The sequence below is a fragment of the Sipha flava genome, unplaced genomic scaffold (assembly GCF_003268045.1).
Source record: "Sipha flava isolate LNK unplaced genomic scaffold, YSA_version1 67_pilon_pilon, whole genome shotgun sequence".
Classification (NCBI taxonomy): domain Eukaryota; kingdom Metazoa; phylum Arthropoda; class Insecta; order Hemiptera; family Aphididae; genus Sipha; species Sipha flava.
In genome coordinates this window covers 680,753-706,286 of record NW_020273607.1, presented here as the reverse complement: position 1 = coordinate 706,286, position 25,534 = coordinate 680,753, and the positions used below count along the sequence as shown (strand labels likewise).

The 25,534-nt window shown below is 35.7% G+C and overlaps 1 protein-coding gene across 1 annotated transcript in view; it reads right to left on the bottom strand.

Moving 5' to 3' along the window:
• The window catches only part of LOC112691881 (heparan sulfate glucosamine 3-O-sulfotransferase 5-like), a 51,112-nt gene that overhangs the window by 14,368 nt on the left and 11,210 nt on the right, over positions 1-25,534 (bottom strand). The window contains exon 3 of the mRNA XM_025566315.1: positions 17,560-17,775. Coding sequence (XP_025422100.1) covers positions 17,560-17,775 — 216 coding nt within the window. The remainder of the gene's footprint in view (positions 1-17,559; positions 17,776-25,534) is intronic.

Genomic DNA, 25,534 nt, shown 5'->3' with positions numbered 1-25,534 from the left:
GAGTTGCCCGGTCTTCGAGCGGAATAAGACGAGTCTTCGAGCGGAGTAGGACGAGTCGTCAAGCGGAGTTGGACGAGTCGTCGTCGCAGCCGTAAGAGCGCTGGCGGTTTCGCGTCGTATTTCGTCCGGGACGTACGTCGCACGCGGTACTCGCGTGTACGATGTATAATAATTTTTGAAATCGTTTTTTTCATGTTTTGTTTTTATATTGCATAGTTAGTTTTCATAAAACATGCAGAACGCGCGACCGATAGCCGACGACGACCCCGGTCGGTTCGCCGACCCGTTGCATCTTTATCTTCCGCGCGGTGTCCGTACGGCATCGCGGTCATCGGTCGTCGTCCATCGGTCGTTTTCACCGATTTTTCAACGGACAACGTCGGTCCAACCGTTGGCGCTCCTGCGCAATGCGTTCGAAAGAGTGATCGTTAAACGCTCGCCGACGGGACGAAGAAAAAACGCGACACGCGCGACGAGAGCAACAGCGCATCTCGATAACGTCACGGGGACACGCGTGCTCGGTTCGTCGTAACGGTTCGTGCGCGCGTCACTGGGGAACGAACGAGAGCCGTTCATTCGTGTTATCCGACCGAGCGGAACGAACGAACAAACGTACACGTGTTCGTACCGAACGGGTTTAAGTACTCGACGTACTCCGCACGACGTTGGACGAAACCCGATGGTAAAGCGAGATCCGATTGTCGTCGATTAAGTGCCGAAAAAAGGGACGGAGAACGTGCGGTGGTTCCTGCGGCGTACGGCGATAGAAATACGTTTTCCTCGAAAGGTATTTGCAATACTTCGAGGAGTGCGTACGGAAGCGCGAAAATATTTCTCGAAGAGTTACGATACGGTGACGGATGTTAACACGAATAACGACCGGACATTCAATTAAGTGTTGCTTGTACGCGATTAACATGTTTTATGCGGAGAAAAAAAAACCAAGTACAAGCATAGAAATATGTAGAATCAGATGGGTATAATTTTTTTTTGATGTCCAGTGGAGTCGGAATTCGGATGAACGAAATCGACGTACGGTGTTAAACTATATAGAACGCGATTGAACGTGCGTACGGTAAACGTTTGAAACAACAATAATGCAATCGTTTTATATCGTTAATGTCCATTTTGAAACGTCAATAATCATAACGTTAGTTATCAGGCACTTCGGGTAGGCAATTCAGGGACAGTGTTGTGTTGGAGTCATCAAATCAGGTATTTTTGTTTTTCACGCCCATACACGAGGCAATACCATTGAAGCTAATCGATTTCTGCGTACATTATCCGTACAGTTTTTCTCGACGAATTGAAATGGCAAAACAACGTCTACGTTTACGCATTCGGACCGTCTGATTTGCATTCGAATAACGTTTCGCGTCAATATTATGTAATATATTCGGTCGGTCACGAATAATTAAAATAGTACGCCATTCAGAGTTCCGGATAACGTAATGTACGTAGTCCCGGATAACGTAATGTACGTAGTCGCGTGCAACTCAAACATTTTAAATGTTTTGTAACGATGAAATAACGCAGCAAACTCGAAAACATGTATGCCTTTCAGTGTTTAGCGAGTTCCGATGTCACGTGGTTTCGGTCAAATAACGATACTTGAAAACTGTGTCGTGACCTAGTGAATGTAAAGCGCATATTATTTGTACGACATTGCATATCGATTTCAATGTCTGGTGCACACGTCTAAAAAGCAACGATATTTCAACCTTTCGGACGTTATACACGATTGGTCAACAAAAACTTCGAATAAGTTTTTATCGAGGATATAACGCGGCATAACACTGAACAATCGCTTGTGTCTGAAAATCGTCCGGTAACCGGATAGGAGGGACTTAACCAGAACCGGTCAATCGGTGATCACGTATCCAAAAAAACCCGTATGATCCTGCGTATCAATATACTTTTAATTATTTTTCATCAGTTTGTAATAGAAAATTTATGAAATCTAATAATTTATTATGGACGGACGGAAATTAAATCACTTTTAACGTGAAATGTTTTATGTCAGATAATTACTCCAGAAATAGATGTAGATATTTGTCTGTGTTCATAGCTACGTGTCTTTTAAACTGTAAGCAATTGTTTCAACAATCGGTCTTTACGACGCGATGACTCGTTAAAAAAAAAACCCTCGGAAGAACTTTCGAACACCTAAATTTCATTGGCAAATCTCTATAAGTCCAAAGCAAGAGTTTGAGTTTGACGAGTTGAAAAATAGTGATTATTAATGATCTATTGCTATCGTCAAATGATTATTCTGATCAAAAAGGCGCTTAAACTGCACGACAGTAAATAGCCATCGGTCTCTCAGCAAAAGTGTCTAGTAGAATTTATAATTCAGCAGTTCTTTAGAAATTACACTTTTATCGTCACACCATAGTTCTATATTGTATACTATTTTTTCTTTTTCGTTCATGACATTTCTATGATAAACATGGTTCACTACTAAATCGCGTGTTTAATAATTGCAAAATTTGGAAACACCGAAGAAACAAGAAACATTATAAACACCTGACTGTTTCACATGTTACAGTTTTTAAATTAATAACTTTAAGTGATTTTGATATTTAAGTATCAGATGTTTAATGGTTTTTTAGAAACAATTTAAACCAACCAATATGTTTTTGAAATAACATTTTTTCATGCACGTGCAATTCCATACGGTATCGTATGCAGTTTCGAGTAATTTTATTTTATAATGGTAAATTTTGCACAGTAAACTTTTATAAAGTTGTTGTGTACAATTGTACCGAATAAAGTGCGGACAGAATCTCTGAAACGGGCGAAAGAATACAAAAACAAAATATTGTTAGAGGCGGAATTCGTAAGACAAACGAAAACTCGCATCCAACAAACCTATGCCAACCGTCGTTTCATGAACATCCGTTTTGTTCAAAGTCGGCATCACTGGGCAGAAAGGCGTGCGTTTATCTCACATGCAAGTTCACCGTGAAATCCCTTCGATTAAAACTTCTAGTCCGTGTATGAAATTACGTGACACGCCTATGACGCCATAAAGTAAAATTGTGAAAATCGAAAGGGAGAAAATCGAGTCCGGGAGGGTTAGTGACGCAAGGGACTACGTAGGAAACGAAACCGAAAAGGACGAACCGACGACAAACCGAAGGTTGGTGGACACAATATGTAGCGCACTGTATGCAGTAGCAATCTCGAAATCAACGAATGTGTTCGTTTATATATGGTTTGTGTGAACATTGTTCTAACCAGGTCACGGGTAGGACTTATTCTCGCTCATCGTATGATTATATTGGTCTTTCATCATCTCTCTCTCTCTCTCAGTGTGTCTCTCTGAACGCGAGCCGCAATCTACATTACGTCCAACTTGCGCAACACGCTGCACCGATCCCACTGCATTAATAAATACAACAATACGACTGTATGCGCGCGAGGACAATGGAACGAAACGAATATAATCTAACATAATGCATTACTATTATTAGCCTATCGTGTATAGTTTGCGCATGAGAAATAATTGAAAAATTACCGTCGAAAGTGCTAATGGTAAAGTTGAAAAACAAACTGTCAACCAATACTAATAGCACTGTATCTGGTGTTCTAATAGTATTATTGACTTTGTATATACCTGACGATAAATTCTTAATTCGAAACCGTTGTACATTGAAATACAGTCGAGTCTGGATAACTCAAACCTCGATACCCTCGAAAATCTCGATAACAAGCCCCAGAGGAAGTCAACGTCAGCGTTGGTTAGATCGGGTAAAAAAAAGATTTAAGTCAAGTAGATGAAACTGCAAGAATTGAGGATGCAGACAACAGTGATGGAGAGGTTTGGTAGAAGCGGTGAAAATACATAATGGCCTGTAGAAGCCAATAAAAAAAAAAAAAAAATAATTGAAAAGAAATAAACTAAATGAACTGACTAAAAGGAAAATTGTAAGAAATATACATCTGAATGCATGTATGTTTAATATAAACTGAATGCACGCAAAATATTATCTCTATCTCTTATGTTTAAATTAATCACCTCATTTCCATCGGATTTCTTCGTGCTTTCTATCAATAAACTCAGTTTTTTATACTGTACTTGGCTCCTACGTTTACCAGCAGCCTACGAATTAAAGTAATAAAAAATATTCAATAATTATGCGAAGTATATGAAAAGCACTCTATTATCTCCTTTCCAAGGTATCACCACGCGTGGTGACCTTTGGACCTACGATTACTTTTGACAATCTGTCTTCCAGATAATTAAACATCATTAATATATAATGAAAAATCAAACTCTCAGTATTAATTACGATAACAATAAGAACAAAAATACACCCACTAAATAAACGTCTAATCAAAGCTCGTCCCATTCTATTCCTATTTCCAATCAAAAACAAAAAGTCGGTTCTGTCAATTTTTTAAAAATATCACACGACACCTATATACCGAGCGGATCATGTGACGTATTTAATTCTGTCGATATAGAATTAGATGACAATAATGACGATAACTTCAAATATCCCAAAAAATCATCTAAACGAAATCTGTCGTCGACAGATATTCCAGAAACCAATAAAACTAAACCATTATTTATCACACACAACAGATTTTCTCCACTCTCAAACGACGTCACCGAAACGGCAACTCTTACAAATGATTATACTTCAAATGAAAATTTACCTCCTGTTAATTCCCAAGGCTCTAAAATAAAACTTCCACCACCAATATTTATCCGTGGTATATTAGATTTTGTTGGTCTCCGTAATGAAATTATCGGTGCATATAAATTTATCTTTAAATCCTCAATAAACAATTTAAAAATACAAACATCCGACTCTGAATCGTATCGTAACACAAATCACTTTCTAAGAGATAGTGAAGCTCAGTATCATACTTATCAACCTCGTGAGTATAAGGTCTTTCGAGTAGTATTCGCAATCTCCACCCTTCCACACCAACTATCGAAATTGGAGTAGCAATCGAAGAAATCGGGTTCTCAGTCCAACAGATTACAAACGTTTTTCAAAAAACGACTAATAAAAAACTTTACAATGACGTCACTACTTCATACAAAAATTAAAATCGAGGAACCTCATAAACGTAGAGACGTTATCCAGTACCATAACTGCCAAGACTATGGCCACTCTAAGAAATATTGCTCATACCCTCCCTGATGTGTCCGTTGTGGAAGTAATCATCCTTACCCCAACTACGGGAAATCAAGCGAATTACTTGCCAAATGCGCTCTCTGTGGAGGAGACCATCCAGCAAACTATAAGGGGTGCCGCATTTACAAGGATTTCCAACGATCCCGCAAGCAAACTGCAAACAATTATCTCACCCAAACCAACAACAATAAAGGTCGTACTAATAATGTTAATATTAATAACTGTAGTCACCCAGCAGCATCCTTTTGATTAAAACCCACCCCCCTCGGACCTATTCCCAGGTGACATCGGGTTAAAATCCTAATACCAATTCAAATGTCAATTCTGCTCTGTCCAATTTTCTAAACGAATTTAGACAGTTAATTACCCCTTCATTATCTCTCCTTACCACAGTCCTTGACCGTCTTCTTGTTCAAAATGCAAAGTAATACATTTACCTCCCAATCACTAACCATCCTACTTTGGAATGCCAATGACCTTACAAACCATAAAAACGAACTTTTTATGATACTAAACGAAAAAAGAATCGATATAGCTTTAATCTCAGAGACACAATTCACACCCAACACGAAATGCTCATTCCTAGTATACAGTATATTTTTCTCTTTTCATCCAGATAGTACCGCCCACGATAGTGCCGTAATCATTATCAGATCATCGCTTGAATTCACTCCAGCCCCTATAGTTAATAATGACTTTCTGCAAGCAGCGATAATTAACATTCACTTGAACCATGTGCCAATAACAATTGCAGCAGCATATTGTCCGCCTAAACATAAAATCTTGCCGGAACAATTCAAATCCTTTTTCAATTCTCTAGGTCACTACTTCATTGTTGGTGGTGATTTAAATGCCAAAAACCAATCTTGGGGCTGTCACTCTATAAATCCAAAAGGACACTCATTATTTCAAACTATTAATAATAACCATCTCACTATTCTTAACCTTCCAAACCCGACCTACTGGCTTACCTCTATCAGTAAGCATATATTAGACATTTTCGTCACGAAATTACCTTATAACCTTAACCATTTAATAAAAAAATTATTGAACTCAAGTTCTGATCATACTCCAGTTTTTCTTTCATTGGATTCTCTCCCCTATTACCGGCCTAACAAAACGTATCTAACAAATGGTTCAACCAACTGGATAAGGTTTCGGAAGATAATAGACCAAAAAAATAAATCTAAATATTAGTCTCAAGACTACAGACGAGATCGAAAATGCAGTTTAAAATTTCACAGAATTTATCCAATCAGCTGCTTGGAATTTAACCACTTCGCATAGTTATCATAAAAATTATTTTTCAATTCCCACCCATATTCGTAAACTAATTACACTGAAACGTCGAGCTAGAGCCCGTTGGCAACGCTATAGACTACCTTCAGATAAAAATATATTTAATAATCTTGCTTCAACCCTTAAAAATATGGTTAATAAACTGAAAAACGATTCTTTCCATAACTGGGCCACCTCACTCTCAGTAAAAATGGCTCACTATGTAGGGTAACACGCAATTGCCTTAAACAAAACAAAACACAAATCTCCATTAAAAAATGCCAATGGTAATTGGTGTAAGACCGATAAAGAGCAAGTCGACACATTTTGCTCACACCTCTCTACAGTATTCCAACCACACAGTGACATTGGCAATAACATTCTTGAAAAAGATATTGAAAACTCTCTCTCTTATACTCTACCACTTTATCTCGCACCCAAACCATTTTCTCCAGGTGAAATTAATTACTGTATTAAATCATTTTCTCTTAGAAAGTCACTGGAATTCGATTTTGTGACTGCTGAGGTTGCCCAACAACTCTCAAAAAAAGCTCTTATTCAACTTACCCATGTTCTTAATTCGATATTAAGATTATCATACTTCCCTTTCCAATGAAAAATTTCTGTGATAATCTTAATTCCAAAACCTGGCAAATTCCCTAAAAATCCTTCTTCTAATCGCTCAATAAGTCTCCTCCCCTTTTTTGCTAAATTATGCGAAAAATTAATTGTTAAACGAATATCAGTGTTCATCAACGATAAAAAGGCAATTCCCCATACCCAGTTTGGTTTCAGAAACAAGCTCTCCACCATTCACTAAATTCATGTTTTAACTAGCTCTATTTCTTATCCTTCGAAAAACAAACTCTACTGCTCGGCAGTTCTATTAGACGTTGCTCAAGCCTTTGACAAGGTCTGGTACACAAAACTTCTGTTTAAATTAAAAGGATTTCTCCCCCCCCCCATACTAATACTACCTTTTCTTTAAATAATATCTAGAAAACCGTCACTTTATAACTAAAGTAGGCTCCGAGTTTTTAAATCTAACGCCAAAGTTAAAAAAACCTTTATATGTAGATATATAGTCTAACAAATCTCTATTCGCATCTGAGTGTACTGCTGGTTAGCTTCTCTCTTCATACTGTCATGTCTTATAAAATATCTAACTGCTCATATGCTTATTGTAAATATTATTACAGATTGTATATATTCTAATAAATGCTAAAAAAAAATATTATTACGTATTAAATATATATATATATATATAATACATATACTTTTATATAAACATACATAATCGAATGGTGAATATCCAATCTACAATTTAGAAATACATTAACGATTTACGAGTTATTAGAAAACCAAATTTTTTTTTTCGTCCTATTCTCGTCTGGATAATTGGACGTTCGGTTGATTGACGTCCGGATAATTGGCGTTCAAATGTATATCCAACGTTGTTGATGATATTCCCGAGAGCTCAAAAACCCCGTCCGTTCACGACGAATAGTAATAACAAGCTAGATACTTGTACCACAGACTATATGAAAACAGTTATTTCACTCAGGATGTAAACAAAAACGATGACGTTTATTACTGCAACGAAATCAATGTGAGTACAATTAAGGCGTAATATTTTGTCGTGACCATGAAAAAAAAAAAAGATTTTTTTCTAATCGTCTGCTGGAGGCTTTTTATGGAGCAAGTATGCCTGTTTTACCTCTAGTATTTCAATAGTTTGTTCTGATCTCTTTCAGTATTTTAGAAACTAAACAAAATGCGTTGCTGTGTACAATTTTGCAAAAGTAAATACCAGGAATATACAAGTCTTTTACAATATCCAAAAGACGAACGTCAACCGATGTGGGTAAAACATTCTTATACTGAAATATGGCTATAACTCTTTCTAAAACAATAGTACTCGAGATTGTGGAGACCAATTTGAAAAATCAATGTTTAAAAAATGTTAATAGTGCATGTGACAGTGGCATGTGAACATGTGATTACCTATAAACTGAGTTCGGATTTTATAGCATTTAAAATAACTAAAATATTTACTGTAATATGACCGAAAAAAAATCTTATAATATGCTCTAACACATAAAATATGGCAAAAAAAAAAAAAAAAAATCAAAACTTAATTTATTATCGTTTACTGATTGCTTATTATATCTTTTGAATTAATATCTATAATATAATTAAATAAATGAATAAATTTATAAAAAAAAAACCTCATTACCACTTATTAAAAATTTAAAATTAATTTCATTTGATAAAAACAACATTTATGAAAAATACAGAATAAAACATTATATTATGCATAATAGTAAAAAAGCAACAACGGTTCAAAAATAGTACTAAAAATAAAAAACATTTGAAATATGTGAAAATTGCAAAATACAATTTCATTTTTACAGTCACCGGTGAATACGGATTTATATCTCTTTTTTTCTCTTCTTATTTGTATCCTATAGCAGTTAGAAAATGCTATATAATCCGAACAATACTAATAAAAATCTTTAGATTAATAAAAAATATAACATATGATAATGATATATAGTATCTGAACAATAGTTTAGATGAAATTCATGTAGCTGCATTGATTCGAGTGCGCTCAATAGAAGAAGATTTTTCTCTCTCGTTTATTTTTCCGGTCAAATGAGTGACCTGTTCCCATATAGTCTGTGCTCATTCAGACGGTGACAGATAGGCTAACACGGCGGCGCTCTTCAGTAGGCTTGCCTCAAACTAGTCGCGATGCGTACGAGCCACGTGGTGCAACCGAACTGGTTTGTTTATCATAATATTTACTTTTCATTGTAAAAAAAAATCTATTAATTTTTTTAACATTATCAATTGTATCAATACTAGTGAGTTACAAGTTTTTTTTTGTCGTAGCGGTCGGACTCGTATGTTATCGTTTGTATAATCGGACACAAATTATTTGTTTAGCTTTATCATAAATATTATTTGGGACCTAACTCGGATATGCCTCTTTGCTCGAGGATTACTAGGAGATGTTTTTAACAATGTTCTTTCCACTGAACGTTCTATTCGAACGTCCGCACTTAACTAACGCTTTTATTGTATCTTGATATCGAATCAAACTGGGGCAGATTCGTAGTCGTCTTACGCGGTTTAACGCGATTCAACTGATGTTGTGAGACTCGTATTTCTATCGTTCCAGTAGGGATTCGTGTGAACTTTTCGATAGAACGGTCACGATCGGGTTTTGGTGGAAAAATTATAACAGTACAGTACGCTCGAATAACGTATCGTCATGAGAACTATAAAAATACTTTGCACGCACGATCGCTGCTCGTCTTCCTGATTGAACGACGTTAGGGAACGTTGACGTTTTAAAAATACAAATATTTGCGCGCGTACACGGTGGAAGGGGGAGGGGGTCGCATTATTACAACGTCTTGTCGACGTACATTGTTTCGTTAAAGTCAAACAGAAAACGTTTTTTGGAGAGGGGGCAAAATAAAAATAAATCGTCCCGCGGTACGGCGTGCACCTTCATCTTTTGATCGGACGTGCGACGGTAGCGGGATATGGTGATAAAAAAAAAATTTCATAAATATATAATCACTTTGTACAGTATTAAAATTGGACGGTTGCATTTCCGTTTTCAGCCCCGGTCCTGCGCAATGCATGGTTTAAAATTCGAATCCGGCACGTGACACATTGTATACTAGTACTCCACCTCGGACTCGAATCTATCTGCAAACTTTCTTAGTCATCGTTCCTGAAAGTTTGCAAATGTACTACGACCGCGAAATTCGTTACAGGTGAACGTCAAATCAAACTATCGTAATGCGGTAAAACATGGTACAATATTCGACGTGCGCATACACGCTGGTAAACGATAATCTATAGAGCTGACGACGAAACGATTAAAATAATGTATTGTTTACAACAAAGGTTCCCAAACGGTGCTCTGCGAAGCCCTCAGGGCTCCGAAATTATTTCTCAAAGGCTCCGTTGGATTTAATGTACAGAAAATGTAATACCGTAACAATTATTGATCGTTATTCAAAACAAAGAGTGTATATATTTTCACAACATTCCGTCAACTAAAATATAATCCACCTATATACACATAAACAATACTGAAACCTCGATAAGAAAATATAATTTTTAATTTTTGATAATGCATTCCCATTCGGTTATTTTTGGCCAGATTTATTATATAAATGCAATGTACACTATTTCATTTTGAGATTCCTCTTATATAAATCCGGATTTAGGAAAGCCGATTTATTCAATTCAATTTCGCAGTTCGATGGCTCAAATTTTTATTAAGAAAATTTGTCTGTATAAATAAATCGCTAACAATTATTATTGTATCATTCCTATATTGTATTGTAATATGAATTAAACTTGCCTTCGGAAGATCTTATTCAATAGGTAACCATTCAAAGGATATGCAGTTAAAATAAGTTAATTAGAAATTCAGTCATTCCATATCACTGTAAGTCATAGAGATAAAAAATAATTTCAAAAATTGAATAAATTGTTATATTGGTAACTAATAATAAATTGTAAGAATTGCTGAAGTTATGATAAGAATACTGAAATTCATAAAATATAACATAAAACATAATATTAATTTGTGGTTACAATAAAATAAAATAATTTATTTTACTAGAAATTAAAAATTATTATAAGTTATGTAAAAAGCCAATTCGTAAATCCAGATAATCCAGAAACTTCGGCAAATCCGGATTTGAATATCCGGATGTTCGGATAGTTCAGATCCTCATAATTCATACCTAATATAAATACGCATATGTAATATGATTCTTTGAACACAGGCGAATAAAACTCAATACTAAATATTTCTTGAGGCTCCACGAAAACGTAGTGCTTAATAAAAAAAAAAAGGCTGCGCGGCTAAAAAAGTTTTGGAATCGCTGGTTTATGTAATTGATTGGAAACAAATGGACTTCAACGCAACACGATACATCACCGTAAAGCCTAATCAAGACATAAACGAGTTAAAGACGTTACGCTATCGAAGCTAACTTAAACCATCAAACCGACACACGGAAACACGGCCCGCGCGTTCATGAGCTGTTTACGTTTCCACCACGACATCGTGTAATAATATCTCTCCGCACGCTTGATTTACTGTTATATTGATGATTTTACATTTTTATTTCGTGCTTACCTCATCAGCTAAGTCAATATTATACGTCGATACGAGCGCTGAAATAAAAATATTATTGTATCCGTTTTTTTTTTTTTTTAATGCACAAGAATAGTTTTCATATTGTAAAAAAGGTATTTTTAGCTGTCGATTTGTATTCGATACGAGTGTGCTGTATAATAACATGACACAGTAAAACAAATCGCCGGAACACGTGGACTACTCTTATTATTATCGAGAATTGTGTTAGTTCTTATTTTTCCGAAAACCCGATTAAATCTCAAGCGTCGAGAACGAATAATCAATAATCAAAAAATCAAAAAAAAAAAAAAAAAATGTCCGTATGATAATAATAACAATAATAATGTCACCGCAAAAAAAAATGTGCACAATATACAGTCAATCATTTTTAGAACGATAAATGTTTTCAGGCCCTTTTTTTCCTCTTCGGTTTTACAGTGTGTCTACATCTTATGTGAATACCTACTTAATGTACTGGGGTGCATGTTTACGAATAAACCCTTCAAACGTATGCTAAAAGCAATGCTATCAAGCTCTCAGCTCAATCACGTCATTCCATTTCGGCCCAAAACTATATAATTTAATGATACGCCCTCTGATGCGATTCGTCATCGGTGTTGCGATCACTGTATTAAATTCGTACAACGACCTGCGATCGATACGGTTGGCGCATTAATTTTTAACGATACCCGAACGGATAAACTCGATGTTTTTCTAACGTTTAACGAGCTAAATCGCAAAGTAACGGTACACAGTATATAATTTTATATCCTTACGCGACTTCACGACCGCGACGACAGCGATACGAACGGGGACTTGTGAATAGCTGCACATGGTGTTTGAAGAAGGAACGGATTTTTAACGTGAAAACAATAGTTTTCCCGTGCTAACCCGTTAACAAATATTTGTTTAATCGACTAGTTCCGAAAATTGATTGAAATCAAAAAGCCTCGGCGGCTTGAGTACGCGAGGGTTCGAATTTTTTAAAAGTAATACAAAAACAATGGTACATATTATTTTGTAATTTTTTATTTTCAAAGTAACATCCTGTCAACGAATTGACTTCAAGACCGATATTGCATTACAGTTATTTTGAACGATGTTTGAAATATTTACAAAACGAAATACTGTTCAGAAATCGTTTAGTACACGGAACACACAAAATGTGCATCTCAATGATGTGTAAAATACAGATATTTTTATGTTCGAGGCTTTCTAATGCGCATTAAAATCTTGTTTATACAACGATTACGATTGAAAATGCACAGCAGAAACGTGTGAGAACGCGTGCAAATGTATAAATGTATATTTAAATACGTTATGTAAGTTTTAATATCGTTTTGACAATTTGTCAAGTATATGCGACACAGATGTAAACATTATACGTGCATAAGTCGTTTAAAACGACACAACATTAATTTAATTTATGTCGTATAACCTATCTATCGATACCTTTACACGTACCGTGTTTGATTGATTTGCATTAAATATTGTCTTCAAGACCATTATGTTATGAAAACAATACGTCTGGTTAGAGAATCTTGCTCATTTGGTATTCGTTTCAATCATAATGTGCGATATGGTTATGAAATGGTGTTCTTTTTTTTTCCTGACACGCTATGAACTTTTGAGTTACGTTCGAAACGATCCCAAATGGAACTCGGTATTACGTTGTGAATAACAATACGGGATTACAAATGTATAGTTACAAATTATTAGCTTTTAAAAGCACAAAAGCAATTTATCAAATTCTGCGAAAGTGATCGTGAACAGTTTGTGTACGAACAACACTACCGGAGCATTTTTACTTCATTTATAAGTTTTCTCAGAACGAGAAACACTTTTTATAATTCTCGACGTTTCGCTACGAGAATACGTAGTGTTTAATTTATTATTTTTTTTTTTTTAAAAAAAACGACGTTAAAAATAAATTCTAAGATAAGGTCGTGGCTGTGTAGTGCAGTATATTAATCCTGGAAAGTATGACGCTCGTACAAAGTCGGTCCTTAAACATCCGCAAGTGTACACGATAAATTATTTATTTATTTTATTTATTTATTTATTTATTTATTTATTTATTTATTTATTTATTATTCACGGTTAAATTAACCGTTGACACACGTGAGTGGTGTGGGCCTAGACACGTGCTATAATTATGCACGAGTATTTGATTGCCCAGAAGGCGGTAATGTGTTCCGAATCAAAACGAGCCGAACCGCACTCGTACATGATCGAGACAATTCCCACGCGGCTCCGGAGTAATCGAGATTGATCAAGAATAATCAGTTAGTAAACAAACGACACGTGAATCCGTAATCGCTAAGCTTTGCAAATATACCCGTAACGGATCTGCTTCCAATCAGTTCGTGGAGGTCGATTCGAAGTTCGTGCAGTTACTCGGAACAGTCACTCGTGTGGTTATTAGCGAGTACCGTGAGACCGGGTGGAAATTCAATGGTTCGCAAATTATTAAATTCCATTTACGTTATATCAGTGGTGGAACTAGGGGGTGGATAACGGGGATTCATCCTCGGGTGTACAATTTTAGAAGGGGTAATTTTTGTAATTATTAACAGTTAATTTGATATTTTTAACTTTGTCAAATACTGTTATTAGGTTAAAACTCAATAAGTATGATTGTATATTAATTATTAGAAAAAAATTCTCGATAAAAGTATTTGATTATTGGTTTGTGATGGGGCGTAATTTTCACATTTCCCCGATCGTAAAAATTCCTAGTTTCACCTCTGCGTAATATCGTTTGAACGTAAAAAATCAAACGGCAATGAGAACAAAACAAGCTCGTACACCAGCGTTGACGATGGTATTACGATATGGCGTGCACGTATAATATAGTTGTACTCGCCGTTCTCAATATTGTGCATTGATTTCGATCCGTTCCAGTGTTTATTATTATTATTATTATTATTACGAGTGCAGAAAAAACAATTATCATTCGGATGCGATGACGTTAGCGGACGAGTAAAACAATTTCGGTAAAACTTCATGTGCAGAAATCGTTCAACACGTACGCGACTTTTGCTAGCAATAGTGTCACGATATGTATACGTTCATTAGTTTGATTCTAGCCAGTACGTCGCGACGGTGGTTAGACCCTCGAAAAATGTATTGTTTGTTCGTCCTCCGGGTTTTAATGTGTAACGTTTTGTCGAACGACGTACCGCTGTGGAAAGAAAAAAATAAAACTTTTGAAAACAACTGATACTCGGAAACATACGACCCGATGTGCATAACGTCCACAATGGTTTGCACGCGGAATAAAATACGAATAAATGTATTTGAAACGCGTATTTTCTGCGACTTATTTAAATATTTCACTTGACTCGCCACTACATCAACTCGGGGCGTTGCCGCTAGTGCTTTACATCTGTTATATTAACGTCATTGTATCGTTATCGTTTCAAAAGGTTATCTTAAACGTTTTCGAGGAAAAAAACAACCCCCGATGACAGCTACGAAACAATAAACTCGTATCGTCCGGCAGAGGATAACATTAAATCGAAAAAAAGAATTGTTCGAAACAAACCCAATGTGTCCACACCGACTGTTGTCGTCGTTGTACGCGAATCCGCATCGTTTCTATACACGCGACGTTGTATTATCGTCATGAGGTTATTTTTTTCATTTATTTTTTTTACCGAACGGAAAAAGAAAACGAGTCTACGAAATCGAGTACGAGAGTGTAATTTCATTCCTAAACCCTATCCGATGCGATATAACAGAGTTTACTACGTATCAGCCGGTTCGCGTAAACAGCTTTACCGTGCAAATCGAGTGACCCTTCATGACCCGTGCAATCGACCCCATTTCACTGAACCCGCCGCGTTCAAACGGGTCCATACAGCGTCTGATAGCGGGCCAAAAACACTGGGTAGTCATTTTGCGTCACAAATATCAGCATCCAGATCGCGATCGGACAGGCATTGGTTCAAAATATAACGCATTTACTTTTAATACGAATTATAATTATAATGTGCAACGTAAAATATTTACCAACAAATAAGTCAACTCAATCGTACATGATTTGTACATTTGAAAACGTATTCTTTCTTTTAACGCACCTATGGATTCATTTTGACGGTTTCTCGTAAATATTTTCAGTAGCTTTACTTTTAATATCCTTACACATACTTTGATTTTCAATGTCTGTTTAGTGTTTCCTTCGTGATCATGATCGTTCACATCAAATTAAATTTCGCTTTTTACAATTTTTTCGTTGTATCATTTAACTAAACTTTTACAAATTTTATTAGTACAGCACTATTTTTCTACTTAATTTGCTAAATTTTTACGAAAGTAAAATTTAAAATTAAACATTGCTATTATTAATTTATATTTTTCGCATAACATTTCAAAAATGTCCATTGCATTAAAACGCTTTAAATAACAGCGCAATATATTACAAAGTACGTTTGCAATTTTGCAGTTTTTCGGCTTTCTTATCTTCAACGTGCTGGAAATCCCCCTATTCGCACTGAATATATAAGACCGCGCATGCATTTTATTTAAATCAAAACGCATTGGGTGGATTCGGTAATTTATTCGGTTGTAAAATCATATTATGAGAACCGTATTTCTTACCTACTTTGTACGGGCCGCGGCCGGGATTTGTAAAACGGGAAAAAGATCACTTTGGACCGCAATCGAGCGACACTCATTCAACGCGTGTAAAACGAACGCAATAAGCAACACTTTCGTAACGATTGCTGAGCACGTAGAAGTAAATACAAAAAAAAAAAAAAAATGCAAAATATTTGTCAACCGCGATACGAGGCGCAAAATAAATCGTTATATTTTCACCGAAGATTTTTTCTGCGAAATTCATTTCATTTATTTACGTCAGCGATCGCACCTCGTCGGTCTTATGAATTCGACATCGGTTACGGTGAACAAGTGAAGTTGAAGCTCTTCTCGCGCGCGACCTAACCGTTAGATTAACCTCTGGAGAAATCGACGTCTTCGCCTCGTCACGTCAATATTCCGACATCAAACGTATTACCATGTCAAATCACCTTTGGATTTATCCGGTAACGAGAAGCACTTACCATCAACGTAGTGACGATAAATTGAATGGACGAGTGGACCGTTCGCTCGCAGACTCCTCCACATCAAATCGTTTGGTCGACATAATTATATTTGATTTTTGTTGGTTCATTGCAAATTGTTCGAAATTCCTTATTGTAATTGTAATTTTACTCGAGGTACATAAAATATTCAGAAATTTCAGCGCGATATAAGTTACAAAAATAATAATCAATTGTTACAAATCGGAATCATTTAAGATAATCGACGAATCTGCATTGTACATCACACGTTATTCCGCATCATGATGATATCGCTAATTTATTTATTTGATAATTAACATGCACGCGCAAGATTTACCATCTGCACTGTTTATCAAGTAACAGATCAGAAACAGAACCACTTAAACACCCCAGTATTAGATTTAGTTACCTAAAAAATTTTTTTATGGGCGTTCGGTCGACAGAAAAAGTGGCCTTATTCTCTCGAAAACTGAAAAAAGTGGTAGAAAAATAGTAACAGGTACGCGTTCTTGTTTAGTATTTTTTGTCGTCACAAGACATCAGTAGTTTATACTACGATGCAAATTTACCTACACAATATGAGCTTAAAAAATTGAACGTTCGCAAATACACGTGCATTTATTTTATTAGTTTTGGGAATGTCGCAATAAAACTGAATAGAAATTTAAAACCAAAGATTTTCCAGACATAACGTCTGTTCGATGACTGTTTTGCAGCCTCTCGTCCGCCAACCGCTAGATGGGGTGGGGAGCTAGTTTTATGCGATAAGATCATACTAATCATACTAATAATCGGTGAGGGGTAGTGGTTAACTTGCTTCTGACTTCACATCTCCGCGCGTCCACGTACATGTATGAAACACGTATACCGTTTACATTTTTTTTTTTACCTCGGGGGTCACGAAATAGCTGGGGCTCTTCTCAATGGTGATTTGGTTGGGGAACGAGTACGGCATCCGCCTCCTGTACCAGTCCAGGCCACGCTCGTAGTTGTCGTCTCTGTCGAAGAAGTGCACCTCGCCGTTGGCCTTTTGCACGGACTTGTGAAGGAACAGCATCTCCAACAGCGCCCGAGTGCCACCTTTCCGCACACCGATGATGATCGCCTGCACAGAACAACGGGAACAATATTATTAGTAACAACAGTTGCACAATACGTCGCAACGGCACGCGTAAGGATCGCGTTGCGTAACAGAGCGATCGACTTATTTAGGGTAAATTTGATTTTCTTTTAAATCTCTCGGGATGCGTGTGTTAAAAAAAACGCGAGTTTTAGACATATATTCCGTTTTTATCGTTGCGATGCAGACTAGTATTAAATTTTAAATTACAAATTGTTTACTCATTACTTATACAAAACATTTTGATTTAAGCTCGAGATATTACAAATAATTTTCCATGCGTTTCAATGGGGTATTTTTTTATACGAATTTAAACTAAATTGCATAAGATTTTAGATGTTTTTCAGCCGCTCTATTTTTTTCCTTTAACATTTACTCAGTGAATACACAATATGTAATTATTATTTACAATAGGTGTATGTAATTGATAGTTGTGATATAGTATGGCTCTAGTGACTTGGGTTAAAGTACCACCTATCGGAGACACTAAAGGACAGGACTTTTTTTTTTTTTAGATTTTAATTTTTATTAAGGTGAAAAAGGAAAAAAGGGTTTCATTAGTAAAGTTGAGAAAATATTAGAATAATTTGTTAAAATATCGCGACACAAAGTTCGTTTTAGACGGCTTTTGGGATCATCTGAAACAGCTGCTCTCCATAGCTGAATAACAGAACCGCAGATATATGTAGGAGTTTATATAAATAAACTTTAAAAGATAACTTTGTATTGTATATTTATATATTTCGGTGAGAGAAGATAACGTAGTTGGCGAGAACGGTTGTTTAAAGCAATTCTTTCGACGAGGGTACGGGTTGCCCGTATTGGTTGGTAGTCTAAATGTAGACCAGCCGCTTCGATTCTATCAAATACATATCGTGCTACGCTCAAAACGTAATCGTGAGTCTCAAACAAATAATCGTAGAAAGTGTGTAGAAAGTCACATCGGGTATTTCGATCGGCTCGAGTACCCGAAACAATTTCGATGCGGACGGGACACCGCGAAGGATCGGTGAAGTTTTGCACGGTAATGGTTTTCCGGTGGACAACGTGACCGCCAGGAAGGATAAGGGCGTGTCGCTTCTCGGACGCTCCTTCCGCGCAACCACCGCACGTACAGGTCCGGCGTTTTCGTTTATTTTATTTCATTTCCACGCGACCCGGTTATCACCGGGAGATGCGAACTCCTAAATCGCGTTTTAGAGACGTCACCGTTTGTGGTGATCCTCGAGCCGACGTTTCTGGGTTCAGCTCGTAACTCGCGCATAAAAACACAATGTACACAGACGTCTTGGCGCGATAACCGTAGTGCTTAATAATGAGCATCGGCACGAATACAAAATAAAACGAACGCATCGTTATACGAAAACGTTCACCGCGTGCCGCGGAATATTTCGAGTGTCTACGTGTTGTTGTACGCGGAAACGTAGTGGAAACGTACGCAATTGAAATCTTTAATTCGTTCGCGTACTACCGATTTTTTTTCATAAACATTTCGACTTGTAATCATTTCAGAAGAATATGATTGTTTCGTCTCCGACGTTCCAAGTGTTGAACTCTGTAATTTTGAATTATTTATCTTTCTCTCTGTCTCTATCACCCTCTCTAAGGATTCCACACAAACGAAATAAAATATTTTCGAATGATATGTGACGGAAAATAACGCGGAATAATAGCACGATGATATTTAAAAAAAAAAAAAAAAACAATTTACCAAGTACTCTTGACGGTCATAAAAATATACCATTACGTGTGTTTAATCCGTTTGAATGTTTTCACGTTCGGATATGTTTCAACTTCTAGAATTGCAACAACGCACTGGTAACATCGTTTTTAATAAAACTTACATATAAATTTGTAGTAGCGCAACGGACGAGCACGACGATTAAATAAGCTGGTTAACTACGTCTCAGGTTACGCTTTATACATTTGTTTCACGGTATTATGTTTTGCAAAATTTACCTACCGGTATAAAATGCTACATAAAAAAGATAATCGTGTGCCGGAGATCAAAAATTACATATTGTCACGTTTTATAAGTTAGGAATGATAATGTGTAGTGTCGTTATTTTGACAGTGAAAATTAGAAATATCATTAATTCTCGTAACCTTTGATGAAAATTATTCTAAAACACACTTTATATTATTGTATCTAACCAATGATTCATTACGAATTGAAGTTTTTAGATTTTTTTGTATAGTTTATTCAACATTTCATTACAGGTGTAACTTTTTAATAATATAAATAATACAGTGGAATTCGTATTATACATCTGGCTATATAACACTGTTGACGTGTTAAAACCTATCAGAGGTATTGATTAGACATATTATAATATAATATATTTTTGTTAATTTATAAATCAATTGTTAAATAGTTTCTTTGTTTTCTCTATATCGTTTTAGAAAATCGTTTATTTTTTTTTTAGCATTATTTGTTTAAATTATTTATTTTTTTTTTTTTTTTTTTGTATTTCCATGCCCTACAACAGATAAACAAATTTGAATAATACGCCCAATAAAAAAATATTTTAGGAAGAACTAAATGGAGAAGTACGTTTAGTTTAAAAGATTAACATTTTATATCTTTTTATTCAGCTAATACATTTTATTTCATGTTACATATTTTTTTTTGTACTGGCCATTTACAATATGGATCACGAACCTACTACGTTACCTACGTTACGCGGCAAATATATTGCAACTTAATTATAAATGTGAGAGTAAATGATTTCAATAACATTTGACATTGTCTTGCGTATCAGCACAACGATTTCTTGTCCTGACATTTTGTCAAGGTATCTCAAGTGTGATCTCATCAACAACATCAACGTCAAAAACTCATCTCAACGGAATGGGATTGACCACCAGGTACGGTACGAAAATAACGCGCCGCGAACGGATAACTACGTTTCTGGTCGGCCGAAAAATGATCGCATCCGACGTTCGATCGAGAGCGCCGCCGCGTATGAGATGCATGATATTTATGTGTTTTTTCAGTTCCGATCGCCGTAGTGCTCCTGCTCACGAGATGGACAGGGACGACGAGCGATTGCAATTGATTCCGTTCTGTTTCATCTGCGGATGGTCACGGTTCCTGGTCTGGTTGACAAAGGACCAAGGCGCATACGGTCGAGGTCCTATTTCCATTACGACATCTTTCAATCTCCGTTCGGGTTTTCTTAACGTATCTCGCTCGTACATTTCACGTATTAGCCCGTTGAGGTTTCGCGCATCACGGTTTCTGTGCCCAACCGGAAGAACCGCGAAACGGTCCTCTGGTCCTTGATGACGTCGGTGGTCGAATAGCTCCCGGTCCCGCAGCCTTGACGGATTGCGGCTCGCAAACGGACCCCGTGTCCGACACCGCTCGAGTGGCCAAACGTGACTTCACGTACGGTGACCCCTGCGTAAGGTTCGTTGACGTGTGCACGCAGACTTACCCGTTCGCCGGTGAAGTTGCATCTGACGTCTCCAAATCTAACGAAGAGGCGAATTCCGCATAGATTTGCGACGCGGTCGACTCGGTGACGAGTGTCGGCGAGACGGTAAAACAAGTTAGTCCATTCGGTGACGACGAAGACGAAATCGTCCCCTACGTTCTACCAAAAATGGAAGAAAACCGTGCCAAAGTGAGTGCGAAACCACATTACCATTAATTATTAACGGTCATATTCAACGCGAACGAAATCCCTTACCCTTCCGGATTTTGCGTATTTTTCACGAACGTGATACGACTCGATTTAGTGTGAAATGTGGTATAGAACAGTGGTGGCCAAACTATGGCCCGCGGGCCAACTCCGGCCCGCAATCATTTTATATCTGGCCCGCGAAAGTCTTCTATATTACAGCACTTATTTGTATAACTGTAATATTTTGCATTTACGTAAAAAAATATTTAGAATGCATTTTTTTATGGCCCGCGATAAAAAAAAGTTGTTTTTTATGGCCCGAGGAAAAAAAAGTTTGGCCACCACTGTTATAGAACATTAATATTTACGCTTTTTATTTGTCGGGACCAACATTTGTTCCCCATAATCACAAACATGTATATTTGAATGAATTAAAAAAAAAAAAAAATGTTATCTTTTCAATACCATGTGAACTTGAAGGTGGTAAAATAATTTGCTGCTGACCGTCCGCAACAGTCGAGCATAGTAAAACGGTAGCTAACAGTGTAACACTAAACGAACAATTACATATAACACGATACTATCGACAGGATATTATTTAATATATACATAATTATCTGCGTGAACTTTCCAATGTTTAATTAATACGACGTACTATTCCCAGGAATCGAACGTCACCTACAATTTGTGGGAAAATCGGTTTGCACAATTTTCTAAATTCAACGACGGCATCATGGTAGAACCAGGTATGTAAGACAGACTTTTTAAAGACAGACCGTCTTTATGTATATTAACGGCTACGTTTGTGTTTTCATAATTTTACGATTTTTACAGTGCCCCTTTAATCCGGGCCTCCAGAAGTTTTAGCAAAACTTATGGCATCCCGGTGTAAGTCGCTGATTACTGTGATAGACCCATTTTGTGGTTCCGGTGTGATCGCGATCCAAATGGTCATTATCTGCCGCAAAGGTGTATTACTGACAACATGAAAATACAAATATTGTCATATTATTTAACACGTTAATTGTGTATTACATCGTAATGTATACTAAAGTTGGACTCGTAACGGTTCGCGTTTTTTGTACAGTCATTGCAATGGACAGTGATCCGGTCAAATTTGCGTTCGCTCGGAACAACGCTCGTGTCTACGTGGTCCAAGACCGAATCATCTTCCTGGTGGGTGATTTCTTTGCCTTTGTCCACTCGCTGAAAAGGGCAGACAGCATCATCACGTCACCACCATTGAACATGACGAAAGAAAAAATGGCGATGTTAACCAAATTGGCAAGTAGGGTGGTGCCGAAAGTTTTAATGAGGTTAACGAAGGACCAGAAAGTGTCGGATGTAAGTCCATATATCATGTTATGTGATCGTCAATATCCGTAAAGTGTTTTTTTTTTTACAGCTGTACCATTTGGGAAATACAATTATTAATAAAATCTACTCGTATACAGATAAATAAATATTGACAGGAAACCAATTTTCATTTTGGTTTTTTTTGGTCCCGGAGTACGTATTTTTTATATCATTAAAACGTTTACAATAATTAGGCATAACTATAATTATCGGTCCATTATCCATTTCACACTTTCAAGTTAATTTTGTATGTGAATAATGTGTTATAGATGAATACGAATAGTTATAACAGAAACGAACACAGGATACAAAAAAAAGTTCTCTTGTTTTCTGATGGTAAATTGTAAAAAGTTTACGATGTTTATAGATAACATTGTGTTTTTTGGAAGATCTTGATACCAATGATAACATTGTTTTTAATTTCCATAGTATCTGTTAGTCGTGTGCGTCGGATAAGAGGAAATAATTTTTTCGCATACGACGTTTACCTCTAAAACGTAAAAGAATTCGTGAAGAGCCACAATCTTAATTGACAGACGTGACAATGTGGACATCAATATGCATATTGAGTTTATTGTAATAATTAAAGAACAAAAATAACCATAACAACTGTTATTAAGTAACAAATGTTCATTGTACCTGTAAATGATTTTTTTTTTTTTTTTTTATTAAACCATATAAATCGATAAACGTTTTAAAAATGATTTATCATTTTATACCATAAGTGTTTTGCGATTTATTGAAAAACCAGAAGGTACCCATCCCATTACCACCAGGACTTCAATTATATAATACAATTATCAGACATCTATGGTCAACGGTTATTTAAGGTGATGTCGTTTGAAGCTCTTTTTGATGGCGGTCACGTCATAATTTTACATTAGTAGATAAAAATTGAAATTTTATATTGTAAAAAAAAAGTATACATATATTCTAAAATTTAAAATAAATCATATAATCTTTAAGATATAGGTAATAAATAAAAATAAATAAATTGTTCATTTTTTTTTTTTTTTTTTTTTTTTTTGAGCCAAATTATCTAACTTTTTGTATTTTCATGTCCTACAACAGATAAAGAAAGTTGAATGATTCGACCAATAAAAAAAATTACATACGTATGCAACGTTTATATATATTATATGAACTTTTATGACATAGAAAATGATACCTGATGATGGGTTTTTATTGGTAATAAAACTAAACAATATAAAACGAACAGAAAAAAATATGTTTGTAGTCTTACCTTTTTTTTTCACAACATTGTCGCAGCAAATATTAAGTTTTTTAAAACAAAAATATAACTAACCCTGGTCAAGCTGACCTGGGTAGGTGAACTATTATGTATTCCTCTTTCAAAAGTAATTTGATATTTTTGTAATGGTAAAATTTATATAACTTCTATAACTAAAACAAAAGGATGTGTATTATAAGAATATAGAATCAACATAAAAAAAAAAATGTATTTCTTGAACACAAATTAAACGGTACTATATCTATATATTTCTAAGCTAAGAATTTTAACGGGATAATTTAAACAACAAAAATAACATTATCAATAATAACAGTAAATTAAATATATATAATCTTTTAAAACGCTGATATAGTGAAAACTGTAATTTACTTGTGATGTATATAATTAAAATACTTTTTATTTTTTTTTTCGATGGCCTATAACTTTTATTACGAATTCTTTTGTTTTCATTTTATTGATTTTTATTGATTTTCTGGTATCTATAAATTAATTAAAAAGCAATAACGTATAATGTTTATTTTGTAACATTTAATTCGTTATCAGTCCAAAGTGCTATTCTTATATAATAATTAAGTTTTTAACTGCCCCGATTTGCTGTACCAAGATAACTGAGTAAATAGGTTTAGTAGATTGTTGTTTAAGTGGCAATGTAACTACAGCATAATCAATATTTATATGTACACATGCTCCTGTACTATAATATAAATATGAAATTATTTTTTTATACCAAAATTACGTTATATTCTGTTATTAACGGTGTGCCTGAAATGTGTATCTGCAATTAAGGTTAATGTATAAATTGTCAATAAAACTTTTTTTCGATGTTTACGATATTCATCATTGAAATTCAATACAAAAATAGTAAAAATGGATCCACATTCATCGTAATGTTCATGGATAAATAGATCGTAAATAAAATGCTTAGGTGTTTAAAATAGTATCAGCTTTAATCGGTGGAAAGTGAGGTATCCGGGTAGACCAGGTCGACTGGATATCGAATTTTCAGTTTTTCTATGTGGATTTTTAAGATTACCATCGTTGAAATGTCAAAAAACACTGACGATCTAGACTGAAATATTTATGTAGGGCGGACCAGAGCGGACATATTGTCATTCCCCGTGCGTATCTGTTGTTCCGGGATTTTTCCGTACGCCCCCGAGAGCACTGGAAATTGTCGAATGTTCGATTTTTTGATTTTACCTTTCGCGCACGCGCACAAAACTGAAATCGCGTGCATATGGTTTATGCTGAAGGTCTCTATTTCACGTGTAGTTTAATTCAAGGTTAAACGCGTAATTGAAATTTACGTATTCAATCACGTGAATCCGTGAATTATACTTCAAGCCAGTCCGTGGATTTTGTTATTAAATCACTTGTTAATTAATACATTCGAAATTTTATTATTATCGGTTCGGAGCACGAACTTCGTACTGTTCGTAGACATTTTTACGTCGCCGTCGTATGCGTAGTGTACAACACACCCGTTCCGTAATTTTACGATAATACT